This window comes from Narcine bancroftii, chromosome 13, assembly GCF_036971445.1.
Source record: "Narcine bancroftii isolate sNarBan1 chromosome 13, sNarBan1.hap1, whole genome shotgun sequence".
Lineage (NCBI taxonomy): Eukaryota > Metazoa > Chordata > Chondrichthyes > Torpediniformes > Narcinidae > Narcine > Narcine bancroftii.
Genome location: NC_091481.1, coordinates 35,065,810 through 35,076,827, shown reverse-complemented (window position 1 = coordinate 35,076,827; position 11,018 = coordinate 35,065,810). Strand labels below are relative to the sequence as shown.

Below are 11,018 nucleotides of genomic sequence, written 5' to 3'. Positions count from 1 at the left end.
TAGTAACTGCACTCACTTCCCTCCCCTGATATCCTTCAACATCTGGCTCACTGCTGGAGTCTTCTACAACGAAGCCTGAAGCAAAATACTCATCGAGTTCCTCTGCTGTGTCCTTGTCTCCCAATATGATTTCTCCGGCACCATTGACTTGTGGTCCTACATCTACTCACACCTCTTTTTGTATACTTTTTTAAAAAAAAATTATTTTTCACACTATGAACCATACTAACCAAAATACACACAAACATTTCCCTCTTGAATATACACAGTGTCATTTTCTCCCCTTTTTCCCCCCTCCCTTCCCTCCCTCCTTCACCCCCCACTGTGTGAGTGTGTGTGAGGGGGTCCCCACCCACTCAACGTTCAACCTATACGATACATCAAACCCATTAAACAATGTCATCACACAATGAAAATAAACAAGAAATTTGTGTCTTCTACTTTTACATACTGGGTATACTTGAAGAAGCTTTTTTGATTCCTCTTTGATCTTACTTGCTTGCCTTCTTTCATACTTCATCTATTTCTTCCTTTAGAGTTTTTTTAGTAGCCTTCTGCAGATTTTTAAAAGCTTCCCAATCCTCATTCTCCCCACTGTTCTTTGCTTCCTTGTATGTTCTCTTCTTTGCTTTTACTGCCCTCTTATTTTCTTTTATCTCTTGAGGAGTTAAAGTCTCGGCATCATCCACATACCCCTCGATTGGCAAAGGTACTGGAATTGTTAGCTTGTGTCCCATGACACAGAGTATATGTGTAACAAAGCAGATGACTCCAGGGGTTACTTACAGTTAGAAACCAATATTCATGCCGTTAAGTTTAAGGTTATCTATATGGAATGTAATGTATTGTTCCACAAATTTCTATTTGGCCTCACCCTGACATGTCTCTGTCAGAATGATTGGGGAAATGGTTGGCTACAGGAAGCTCAAGATTAGACCCATACATGGAGCGGAGATGTTCAGTGAAGCGGGCTTTTGTGTTTCTCTAAGGTCCTTTCCTAACACGGCGTGCGGTAGTACATGTGATTGCTGCATGCAGCTTTGGGATATGTCTGGGGGCGATTCCATCTGCTGGGAAAGGGAGGTGATTCAGAGTGCAAGCTCCAGAGCCAGCAATGTTACACGGGCAAGCAGGAGTTGGAGCTGTCTGTGCCACTCGAGGCACAGCACACATCCTCCAGCACTCCTGGGAAATGGAGAAGGATATAATCAATTACCGCACGAGTTCTCATGAAGGGAGAAAGAGAGCCTTGTGTTCCTGCACCACCTTCCATGACCTCAGACTGTTCCTGCACACTGCTTCGTTGATGAAGTGCTGCCTGCAGCGAAACACACCCAGGAACAGACTCACATGCAATGAAAAAGAATTCATAAACAATCTTGGTAAGATCCTCTAAAAGGTGGTGACTACAGTATGAAAGAATTCAGGGAACATTCCAGCACAGAACAGGCACTTCGGCCCACTATCTTGTGCCGGTCCACTCCACAGGAATCTAACCTTCTCCACCTCACACCCATACCCCTCTATTTTACTGGCATCCATGTGCACATCTCAGAGTCTTCTGAATGACCCTATTATACCAGCCCCCACTGCCACCCCCAACCATGCATTCCAGGCACCCACTGCACTATAAATGAAAAAGCCTTCCTCTAACATCTCCCTACACTCCTTAAATGGATGTCCTCTGGTATTGGCCATTGCCACCCTAACTCTAATAACCTTGTACACCTTGAATAAGTCACCCGTTCCTCCAAAGGTAAATGTCCTGGCTGGCTCGACCTTTACACCCAGACATGAGCAAGGATTAATGGGAAGTCTTGTGGTTAAAGATCCCCTGACAGTCTTGTGACTACTTCTTCTTCTTTCTTCTTTGGCTTGGCTTCGCGGACAAAGATTTATGGAGGGGGTAAATGTCCACGTCAGCTGCAGGCTCGTTGGTGGCTGACAAGTCCGATGCGGGACAGGCAGAAACGATTGCAGCGGTTGCAGGGGAAAATTGGTGGGTTGGGGTTGGGTGTTGGGTTTTTCCTCCTTTGCCTTTTGTCAGTGAGGTGGGCTCTGCGGTCTTCTTCAAAGGAGGTTGCTGCCCGCCGAACTGTGAGGCGCCAAGATGCACGGTTTGAGGCGAGATCAGCCCACTGGCGGTGGTCAATGTGGCAGGCACCAAGAGATTTCTTTAGGCAGTCCTTGTACCTCTTCTTTGGTGCACCTCTGTCACGGTGGCCAGTGGAGAGCTCGCCATATAACACGATCTTGGGAAGGCGATGGTCCTCCATTCTGGAGATGTGACCCACCCAGCGCAGCTGGATCTTCAGCAGCGCGGACTCGATGCTGTCGACCTCTGCCATCTCGAGTACTTCGACGTTAGGGATGAAAGCGCTACAATATGGTACAATTCATAGAACATAACAATACAAGTCCTTAGGCTTACAATGTTGTGCCAACCGATGTAAACCTGCTCCACAACAATCTAATCTTTCACAACCTCGAGCCTGTAAACCACAGATGAGGTTTAAGGGAGAAACCATGGGAGCAAGACCTGTGTCTTTGGCTTAACCAGAGCCATAGAATAGTACAGCACAGACAAGCAGAAACACAGCAGGTAACGCAGGATCCATAGGAAGTAAAGTGGAACCAACGTTTTGGGCCTGAGCCCTTCGTCAAGGTACGACCAAACTCCAGACAGGCACCTGAATAAAAAAGGGTGAGGGGTGAGAGGAGAGAAGGGAGGAAGGGGCAGGGGAGGAGCACAGGCTGGAGGTAAGAGGTGAATACAGGTGGGAGGGTAGAAGAGAAAAATAATCGAGGGAGGGAGAAGTTCTCTGAAGGGGACAGGGTGGAGAGCTGCGCGCATAGAGACAGAGGGATCAGGAAAGAGAGAGAGACTCGGGAGGGGTTTAACGGAAACTGGAAATATTGATGTTAATGCTGTCTGGTTGGAGAGGGCCCAGGTGGAATATTAGGTGTTGTTTCTCCAATTGGTGGGCGCCCCCCCCCCCCCCCATGAGGCCACAGACAGACATGTTGGTGTAGGAATAGGATGTGGATTTAAAAGGGAGGTCCCTGTTACTGCAGTGGACAGGGTGGAGGTGCTCAGTGAAACAATCTCCCAGTCTGCGTCCATCTCTCCAATGTTGAAGAGTCCACAAGTGGCGTGCTGCGGCCTGGCTTTGGAGGCCCGAGTCGCGCTGAGGGAGGAGGTGTGGGCGCAAGCAAAGCACTTGCCGTGGTCACAGGGGTGGGTACCAAAGGAGCGATGAGTGGAAAGAGAGGAGCGGACGAGGGAGTCACAGAGGAGCGGTTCCTATAGAAAGTGGAGAGGGGAAGATGTGTCTGGTAGGTGGTCAAAATTGCGGAAAATACATCGAAGTTTGGAGCTGGTGGGGTGGTAGTTGAGAACAAGGGGAATCCCATCCTTGTTGTTTAACTACAGCACAGAAACAGGCCCTCTGGCACATCTAATCTGTATTCAGCCTACTCCCATTAATCCTTCATCCTAATAATGCCAACTGTAATGGTATGAAGGTCTGTGGACTGGGCAAATAAGCTAAGATCCCACTCAGTGGACAAACAGTGGTAGGTATGGACAGCTGTTTGAATATGCGCACCAGGACTTAATCCCGATTAGAAAGTGGGATGCCACGGGAAAGAGGCACAATCCGTGATAAACAAAGGAGATGAAGGATGATGCTAAATTGAAAAGTAGGATGGACAGAGAACTGGGAAGGCAGCAGGGTTTGCCTAGCGCAATGGTTCTCAACCTTTCTCTTCCCACTCACATCCCGTTTTAAGTAATCCCTATGCCATCGGTACTCTGTGATTAGTAAGGAATTGTTTCAGGTGGGACGTGGGTGGAAAGAAAAAGTTTTGAAACCACTGCTTTAATCGTACCCCATTGACTCATTATGTGCACGGTTTCAGAACTCCAAAGGAGATGGGCCAATGACAATTTTTCTCAAGCAAAATATTTCAATAACAATTGGGTCTAGAGCAGTGATTCGCAACCTTCCCTTTCCATCCACATACCACCTTAAGCAAACCCTTACTAATCACAGAGCACCAATGGCCTAGGGATTACTTAAAGTGGGATGTGAGTGGAAAGAAAAAAGTTGAGAACCACTGGTGTAGCAGCTAGTGCAACGCTAAATTACAGTGCCAGCGACCCAAGTTCAAATTCAGTGCTATCCGTAAGGAGTTTGCATGTTCTCCCCATGACCCGCGTGAGTTTGTTCCGAGTGCTCCCACTCTTCAAACATCTTAAGGGATTGGCAGGTTAATTGGGTGTAATTGGGCAGCATGGGTTTCAGTGATCAGAATCCGCTTTTACTGTGCTGTTTTGTTAAATTTAAATGTAAACATTTTTGGGGTATAGTTTTGAACAGCAAAGGACTAAAAATCTCACGAGAAGGGACCAAATTGAGAGAACGCTCTATGTAATATTCAAAAAATCAAAATCTATGGATATATGTATAAAATGAAGGCAGGGGTGGGAACAGGGCTGGTGAATTGATAACTGGAAACGGAAGCTACTTTGAAGGTTTTGGGATCCAGTTTCATGGTGATCCTGCAAATACCCCTAAATTAACAATGGACTCATTTCAAAAAATAGGAAGGAACTTGGCAAAATCCCAATCACAAGGGATAAAGTAGCAGGGGCTAAAGGAAAAAAAAATCATTAGGACCCAGTGGGTTACATTCGAGGGCTTTAAAGAAGGTGGTTACACAGATAATGGAGACATTTTTCTCAACTCACTAAATTCCAGAGGATGCCAGAAGATTAGAAAGCAACCAATGTGACTCTTTTGTTCAAAAGGAGGGAGAGGACAGAAAATGGGAGAAACTCCACGCCATTTAGCTCAACATTTGTTATTGGCAAGTGCTCATGTTTATAATCAAAGAGGGAATAACCAATCATTGTGGAAATCTGGTGATGGAAAGTAAATAATGTTTGACAAATTTGCTCAAATTCTTTGACAACATAAGGGGGGAGAGTTGACAGAGGGGAAACTATGTGTATTTAATTTGATTTATAGACACAGCACAGTAACAGGCCCTTCCGGCCCACAGGCTGTGTCATCCAAATACACACATGATCAATTAACCTACCAACCTTGATGTCTTTGGAACATAGGAGGAAACAGGAGAACCGGAGGAAACCCACATAAGTTGCGGGAAGAATGGAGGGACTGGATGCAGACTGGGAGTTTGTTTCACTGAGCACTTTTACTCTGTCTGCTGCAATAATAGGGACCTCCCTGCGGCCAACCATTTTAAATCCACATCCTATTCCTACCCTGACATGTCTGTCCTTACAGACAGCCGTGGATTCGAATCTGGGTTACTATCTATAAGAGTGTTGAGCTAACCACTACTTAGAATTCCAAAGGGCATTTGATAAGGAGACCACACAAGAGGGTGGTGCATAAAGTAAGGGCTCAAGATATTGGAGGAAGTGTGTCAGCATGGATTGAAAATTAGCTGTCACATTTTTTAAATGCTTTTATTCAGGCTGGAGATTCAATTGCTCTGGAGTGGTTTCAGACAGGATGTCATCTGGGATCGCACTCTTCAGTTTTAGGGAAAGGCTAAGTGGGGTCCTGACGGGAGTATACGAAATAACAAGAGACAGAGATTCTGTGGTTGTCAACCCTTTTCTTTCCACTCACATCCCACTTTAAATATTCCCTATGCCATCTGTGCTCTGGGATTAGTGAGGGATTACTTCAGGTGGGATGTGGGTGGAAAGAAAAAGTTTGAAAACCACTGTTTTAATTGTACCTTATTGACTCGTTATGTGCACAGTTTCATCACTCCAAAGGAAATCGCCAATGACAATTTTTCTCAAGCAAAATATTTCAGGGGCAATTAGGTCTAGAGCAGTGGTTCTCTACCTTCCCTTCCCCTCACATCCCACCTTAAGCAATCCCTTACTAATCCCAGAGCACTGATGGCCTAGGGATTGCTTAAAGTGGGATGTGAGTGGAAAGGAAAAGGTTGAGAACCACTGGGGTAGAGGGTAAGAAACTTTTCCCTATGGCGGAGGTGGCCAAGGCCAGAAGGCCCAGCTTTAACTTGAGATGCAAGAGAGACTTGCAGATGCTGGAATCTGGAGCAAATTTAAAAAAAAAACAATAATGGTCCAAGCAGCGTCAGTGGGAGAAAAGGAATCCTTGGTGTTTCGGGCCGGAGCCCTTCATCGAGACTGGATAGATTTAAGGTGGAGTGTGGAAGGTTTAGAGAGGATCTGAAGAAGGTGCACTCCAGAGACTTGTTTCTGGCTGTCCATCCCACAGGATGATGATGGTTCCTTTCAGTCAGTTTGTGGGGTTTGATAGGATTCCCCACTCCTCAGAACAGAACAGTGTGTGTGAGAATGGATTTTAGGTGAGATGGGATTGCACAGGTCCAGACCCACCCTCTCGACAGCCTCTTTCGGATCCAGCGGCACAGTGAGGTCCAAGACGGCTGGGGGAAGTTCCGTTGCAGTGAATGGCCAGGCCAGGCCAGGCTTTGATACAAGGGATGTCCTTTCTGCACTTCACAGCACGTGTTTGGTAGATGGCAGTTGACCCTACGAGAGGGTTCATCCACCCTTTGACAGGTCTTGTTTTTCATCTTGCAGGGGGGTTTAGCCACCCTCCGCACCAGGCAAGCCTGGTGGGGGAAACCAGTCTAGTCACCGACCATACAACAGGGTTACATGATACCAACAGCACTCAGACGAGTGGCCTGATATTCTAAGAGACTTGTACACGCTACCCAGATGCAGTGATCATTCCATACTAGCACCAGTGCTCCTCTAATAATTACAGTTCCACGTCTATTCACAGTAACTGTGAGTGGATCTATTTCAATTAAATGAATATTTTTTAATTACATATTTTTAATCACGTGATTAATGAATTAAAGCTCTAATTATGGAAGAGAAGTGACTTACATCAATACTGGTTCGGGTGACGACTGCAGCCAAACCCCTGCCAAGACGTGCTCATTTCTAGATCACAATGGTCTTTGCACTTCTCAAGCAGGAGCCACGTAATCTGCAGGTTGCCCATTAAATCCTTGTACTGTCAACGTTATTTTCCACAGAAGGTTTTGCTGCCTGCTTGTATCACGGCTTTATTCCCAGTTGTTTACTTGATCTGCTTGACGTTGTGGAACACCGAGAATGTTGTGATGTCTCTATGGTAACAGTTTGTCCAACACGCTGCTGTTTTACCTCCTACACCTGCCTTTCTGATGGCAGGAGCTCTCCCAGCGAGGTGGCAGAGGTAATTCTCGACAGACACACCTACCAACTCCCACAGCTACCTCGACTACACCTCTTCATTCCCTGTCCACAGTGAGGATTCCTTTCATTTCTTGCAATTCCTCTCTCCATTGCATCTGCTCCCAGGACAAGGTTTTCCATGTGAGATATTCCGAGGTGTCATCCTTTTTCAAAAAAAATGAGGCTTCCCTCCTACTACCATCATCTCAGCCCTCACCATAACCCGCTCATCTGCCTTGACCCCCCTTCCACCCCCATCCACAACAGGAACAGGATTCTCCATGTCCTCACCTATCACCCCAACATATCCACCACCTTCTATGTGATCCCACCACCAGACTCAGTGGGTCACCCAGTTGTCCGTGGAGGGAAAGGAATGGATGGAGATGAGGGTCGAGTCACTGCACCAGGACAAGAGGGGATTGGTGGAAATAGGAATCCTATTTTCTCAGCCTGTGGCATTTAATCTACTCCATGACGTGTCAGCTGTAAGATTCTTTTTTTTACTAATACATAAGGAATAGGACCAGGAGTCAACTATCTGGCCCATCGAGACTGCTCCCCCATTCAATTAGATCACAGCTGATCTGCCCGTGGACTCAGCTCCACCTACCTGCCTATTCCCTGTAACCCTTAATTCTATTACTTATGCAAGAGTCTACCTAACTGTGTCTAAAATGTATTTCTGGAGGAGCTACATGACAAGCTCTTTTTAATTTTGTTTTTATTTTAAAGGGCGCAGTCTTGAGGAAGATTCTACTAAACCGTTACTTTGGGAATCATCGCAGCATCTATAAAGGGGACAGCCATGGCAACACTGCGAATGCCGCAATGGCAGCTGCCAACTTCTCAAAGTCAGGGCAAGCAGGAGGTAAATCCACGGTCGATCAATAAATGATGCAGGCTGAGTCCGCCAACACGGACGCGACCAAAAGGTTTGAGGAACTTGGGGCACAGAAGAAATTTCTGGAAAATCCCAGCGGGTCAGGCAACATCTGTGGAGGCAGAGGGACAGTCGACGTGCTGTATGAGGACTAAGCAGATAGAGAAAAGATAGCCAGGATGTGGAAGTGAGAGGGAGGGTTGAGGGAAAGGCAGGAAGATGATAGGTGGAACCAGGTCACACACACATACACACATAATACATGGCACATAATAATCACATGTATACATAAAGTTAATATAAAATATATATAAATGTTTTGGAATGATTTACTCAGTTACAGGATACCGTTCGTCAATCTCACAACCTGTGGAAAGAATCGAATTCTCAGCCTGGCAGTCCTGATTTTTGATGCCCCTGTACCTCCTTTCTGTTGGTAGTGGGTCAAAGTTTCTGTGTGCTAGATGGAAAGGGTCCTTAATAATTCTTTGGGGCCCTATTTAAACAATGCTCCTGATGAATGTGCTCAGTAGAGGACAGGGAGAGCCCTGTGATCTTCTCAGCTGTTTTGATAGCAGACTGCACAATAATGCAGCCCAACCAGGACCCTCTCAGGGGTGCTCCTGTAAAATGTTGTCAAGATGAGGGCTGGTAACCTGCCCTTCCAAACCTATTTAGGAAGTGTAGGTGCTGCTATGCCTTCCTCTCCAACTAGGAGGGACTGTGAGCCCAGGATAGGTCATCCTTTATAGGCACACCAAGGACCTTTGTGTTCTCCACGATGGAACCATTGATGCGTCATGGAGACTGGTCAACGTTCATCCTCCTGAAGTCCACAATCATCTCCTTTATCCTTATCCCCATTGAGACTCGGTTCGTTGTTCTCGCCCCATTTTACGAGCCCCCCAGCCTCCTCCCTGTAAGCTGACTCATCACTGTTGCTGGTGAGGCCGACTGCTGTCGTATCATCTGCAAACCTGAAGCTTCTGTTTGAACCGAATCTGGCAGTGAGGTTTTGAGTCAGCAGTGGGCTGAGCTCATGGCCCTGAGGTGCGCCAGTGCTCCGCGTGCTGGGACTTGAGATTTTGCGACTAACCTGTGGTCTTTCGGTCAATAAGTCCAGGATCCAGTTGCAGAGAGGGGAGTTGAGTCCCAGCGAGGACAGTTTATCCACCAGCCTGATGATCATGTTGAATGCTCAGCTTCACAACTTGGCTTGTGAGGCATCATCAAAATGCATAGATCAAACATAGTGGAGTTAAAAAGAGGGAGTACTAGAGAGGGAGTACAAATAAACCAATGGGAGGAGAGGCTGGCTGATGGCTTAACTTGATGACCTTCTTTCAAATGGTCTGTAAAATGAGTGCATTCCATGTAGCCCGGCTTTGCAAGCTCTTAGCAAATTGCAAACAGAGTGCTCTAGTCCCGTGGCTCTCGACCGTTTTCTTCCCACCCACATCCCACCTTAAGCGATCCCTTACTAATCACAGGGCACTGACGGCATAGGGAATACTTCCAAATGGTAAGTGAGTGGGAAGCAAAAGGTTGAGAACCACTGCCTTATGCAAAGGACAGCTGGGGAAGGAGAGAAAGCAGACAATTATTGGACCAGTTACCCTGATAGCTATCTTTTGCAAAGTGCTGAAAACATTATTAAGGAGATCATAGTAGGGGGCCTGAAATCATAATTCAAATTTGGCAGATTCGTCCTGGGTTTTATGACAAGAAAATTTAATTGGACAAAGAATTCTTTGAAGATGTAGCTAGCAGGATGAATGAAAAGGAACTAGTGGATGGAATATCACATAAAATGAAGGTAAATAATGCATTACAAAGGATGGTGGATTGGTTAATGGACATTAGGGAGAAATGAGTCATCTTCAGGTCAGCTAGTTGCATGTTTCAAGCACCTAATAGCCTGAATACACCTGGGGTTGTCTCATCTCTGAAGCTAAGCAGGCACAGAAACGGTCAGTACTTGGAGGGGAGACCGCCTAGGAACACCAGGTGCTGTAGGTTTCTGTGAGGGGGTGCTGGGCAAAGTGGTGACTCTCTGTTTTACGGTCAGAAAAAGTTAAAGGATTTCATGTCTGTTGCGTTCTAAACTTGACAATAATGGAACCTTTACCTTGTGGTTTATTTTCTGCATTTAGGAACTTTGTCTATTGTTTCCAAGTTCACTGAGTGTACAGAGTTAGGTGAGGAGGTAAATTGAGAAGGATAAGAACACATGAAACAAGAAAATCTGCAGACACTGGGGTTGGGTGCAGAACACAGAAGTGTCGGGGAAACTCAGCAGGTCACGCAGCATCCATAGGAAAATGCCTGAGCCTGAAAAACAGGTGAGGGGAGAGGAGGGGGGGGGGGGGGAAGGGTCGATACAGGTGGTGGAGCTGCAAAGTGATGGGATAGAGGGTAGAGGCTGATAGGAGAAGGAAGGCATGTGGATGGAGAGCTGGAGGGAGGGAGGGAGGGAGGGAAGCTGAGAGAGGAGGTTATGCAAAATAATGGAGATAAAACCCAGGGATCAGCCTTCTGAATCTTCTCCAAAGCAGGGATCCAACATGGCAGCATTTTAAGAGACTTCTAGATGGATGCATGAATATGAAGGGGGTGGAGGGAGATCCATCAGGTGCAAGCAGCGAATACAGGGCACAAAGGTACTGGAGGAACTCAGCAGATCAGGCAGCATTCACTGAAAACAAAAGGGCAGTCGACGGTTCAGGTCCTAACGCAAAATTCCAAAAATCGAGCAAACGCCCGAATAAGAAGGTGGGGTGGGAATTGTGATGGGACATACTAACCTGGATACAAGTGGGAGGGGGAAAAAGAGAAAGGAGCTGAGGTGATAGGGAATGGAGCCAG

General features: G+C 46.5%; 1 protein-coding gene across 2 annotated transcripts in view; it reads left to right on the top strand.

Moving 5' to 3' along the window:
• The window catches only part of itpr2 (inositol 1,4,5-trisphosphate receptor, type 2), a 251,473-nt gene that overhangs the window by 175,270 nt on the left and 65,185 nt on the right, over positions 1–11,018 (top strand). For both annotated transcript variants that reach the window (XM_069908886.1, XM_069908885.1), the window contains exon 38: positions 8,006–8,141. In XM_069908886.1, the coding sequence (XP_069764987.1) occupies positions 8,006–8,141 (136 nt within the window). The remainder of the gene's footprint in view (positions 1–8,005; positions 8,142–11,018) is intronic.